This window comes from Anarrhichthys ocellatus, unplaced genomic scaffold, assembly GCF_004355925.1.
Source record: "Anarrhichthys ocellatus isolate YVR2014 unplaced genomic scaffold, GSC_Weel_1.0 scaffold8283, whole genome shotgun sequence".
NCBI lineage: Eukaryota > Metazoa > Chordata > Actinopteri > Perciformes > Anarhichadidae > Anarrhichthys > Anarrhichthys ocellatus.
The window spans coordinates 1-1,825 of NW_022288257.1; the positions used below are offsets into that span (position 1 = coordinate 1).

Consider the following 1,825-nt stretch of genomic DNA (forward strand, 5'->3'; position numbering starts at 1 on the left):
TGTGTGTGTGTGTGTGTGTGTGTGTGTGTGTGTGTGTGTGTGTGTGTAGGATGGAGAGGCGGTTTCAATGGGCAACAGTTTGATCCTGAAGGACGCGACGTTTGACTCAGCAGGGGAGTACGTGTGTGTGGTGACTGTTCTTGAGATTGAGGGAATGGAAACCAGCGGGACACTTCATGTAGAAGTCCAAGGTAAATCTGATCACAGATATTAAATATTAAAATTGCTTTTTAGTCTGTAATCAATATGTCATACTTCAAGAAATGTCCTGATATAATGTATACTGTTGTCTGTGGAAAGTCTTTGTGGGTTAGCAACAGGCACTGTTACTAGTTACAGTAGTTATGGTCATGAGAGCTTTTCAATGTTGTTGTTTCTTGCTCTTCTCTGCAGGCCCACCAGAGATCATGAAGCCAGACGACACAGAGATGGAGGAGAGTTTTGGGACGACAGTCGATCTGAGCTGTAGTGTCAGAGGTTTCCCTACTCCCAGCGTTACCTGGACCACCTCTGATGGAAAGGTACAGCAGAGGGAAGCCTCCCATTTTCTATTAGCTACAGCTGCTGCAGAAATGCAGCGTTTTTCCAAATGTGTTCTCCTTAGATAAGATCTAATACTCTTTAATCCCAAAATAACTTCAACCGTCTGGTCAATCATGACAAACTGGTTTACAGTATACGATCCACACAGTTAAAATTACAGGACAAAAAAAGTCTTATATATTAACTTAAACAAATTGTGTTTTAAATTATCTTTTTTTTTAATGTTGTTTTACTCTACATATGATGAAATTAGGAGCAGGTTGGTGGCTGTGTATTAGTTGTTAATGGGGTGCAGTTCTGCACTATGTTCTAGTATTTATTGAAATTACAGTAATTTTCCTAACTAGGACATTTATTCGAGGTAATGTAGCAATGAATGGATGGCAATATCGTTTGGCTCTCCATTTTGGTAAAGAACAACTATTTGATGTATTGCTATATAAGATGTTGTCCAGATATAAATGGCACGGAGAGGATGTATGCTAATGAATTTGATTATCCCCATACTTTTATATCCAGCACCAACAGCAGGTCAACATTCTCACTTATTCTCGCTTTTCAGACTGATGACTTCCTTCAGTCTGTGACAGGATGTCCGCTTTAAATCTGACTTGTGCAGAAGAGAGAGAAACCTTTTCCACTGGTGGACCTGTTTTATTCTCTCTGTCTACACTGTGTTTTTTTTGTACCAGATCCTCCCGACAGCATCTCAAATAGAGAGCTGGGGTGAAGTCCATAGTGTGGTCAGCATCAAAGTCACCTCTGACATTACGGCTTTCTGCAATGCCTCCAACGATTTCGGCAAGGACGCGTTGACCTTCAACATCGCAGCCAGTGAGTTCCTTCGTCAGATTGCGTTGTTGTCTCCACTCTTTGTGTTTATTTGTGAGTCCGTCTCTACCTGTTGTCCTCCTCTCTTACCCCCCTTTCCTCCTGCTCCTCACCTTCTCGTCTGTGTCACGTCTCCGTTTGTTTTTATTTTGTCTGAGGGCGTCGAGCTCAGCCATGTGCATTCTGGTGTTTCAGTGTTGTTGTTGTGGACAAGACGCTGTGAAGCTGTGTGGCTGTGCGCCTGTTAAATGTGCTCCCCTCCTCCCCCAGTGTGTTTTAAAAGGAGTGTCCTTCCTTCTGTGCCTTGTACCTGTTTTCAGCTATAAACACCACCACACCAGCCACAACTAGCACTAGCACTAGCACTACCACGACCACTACAACTACAACTACCGCTACCAATACCTCTGCCACAGGTAAGACCACAGTCACTCTTCACCGTCTGCCTCAC

At 43.2% G+C, this 1,825-nt stretch overlaps 1 protein-coding gene across 1 annotated transcript; it reads left to right on the plus strand.

The window, feature by feature from the left end:
* Positions 1-18: 18 nt before the first annotated feature.
* Positions 19-1,814, plus strand: LOC116380676 (basal cell adhesion molecule-like; the record flags this gene model as incomplete). The annotated part of the gene is made up of 4 exons (XM_031842570.1): positions 19-191; positions 394-521; positions 1,236-1,377; positions 1,695-1,814. Coding segments are annotated over exons 1-4 (514 nt in total), but the record flags the coding sequence as incomplete, so codon positions are not given.
* Between the last annotated feature and the right edge of the window lie 11 nt (positions 1,815-1,825).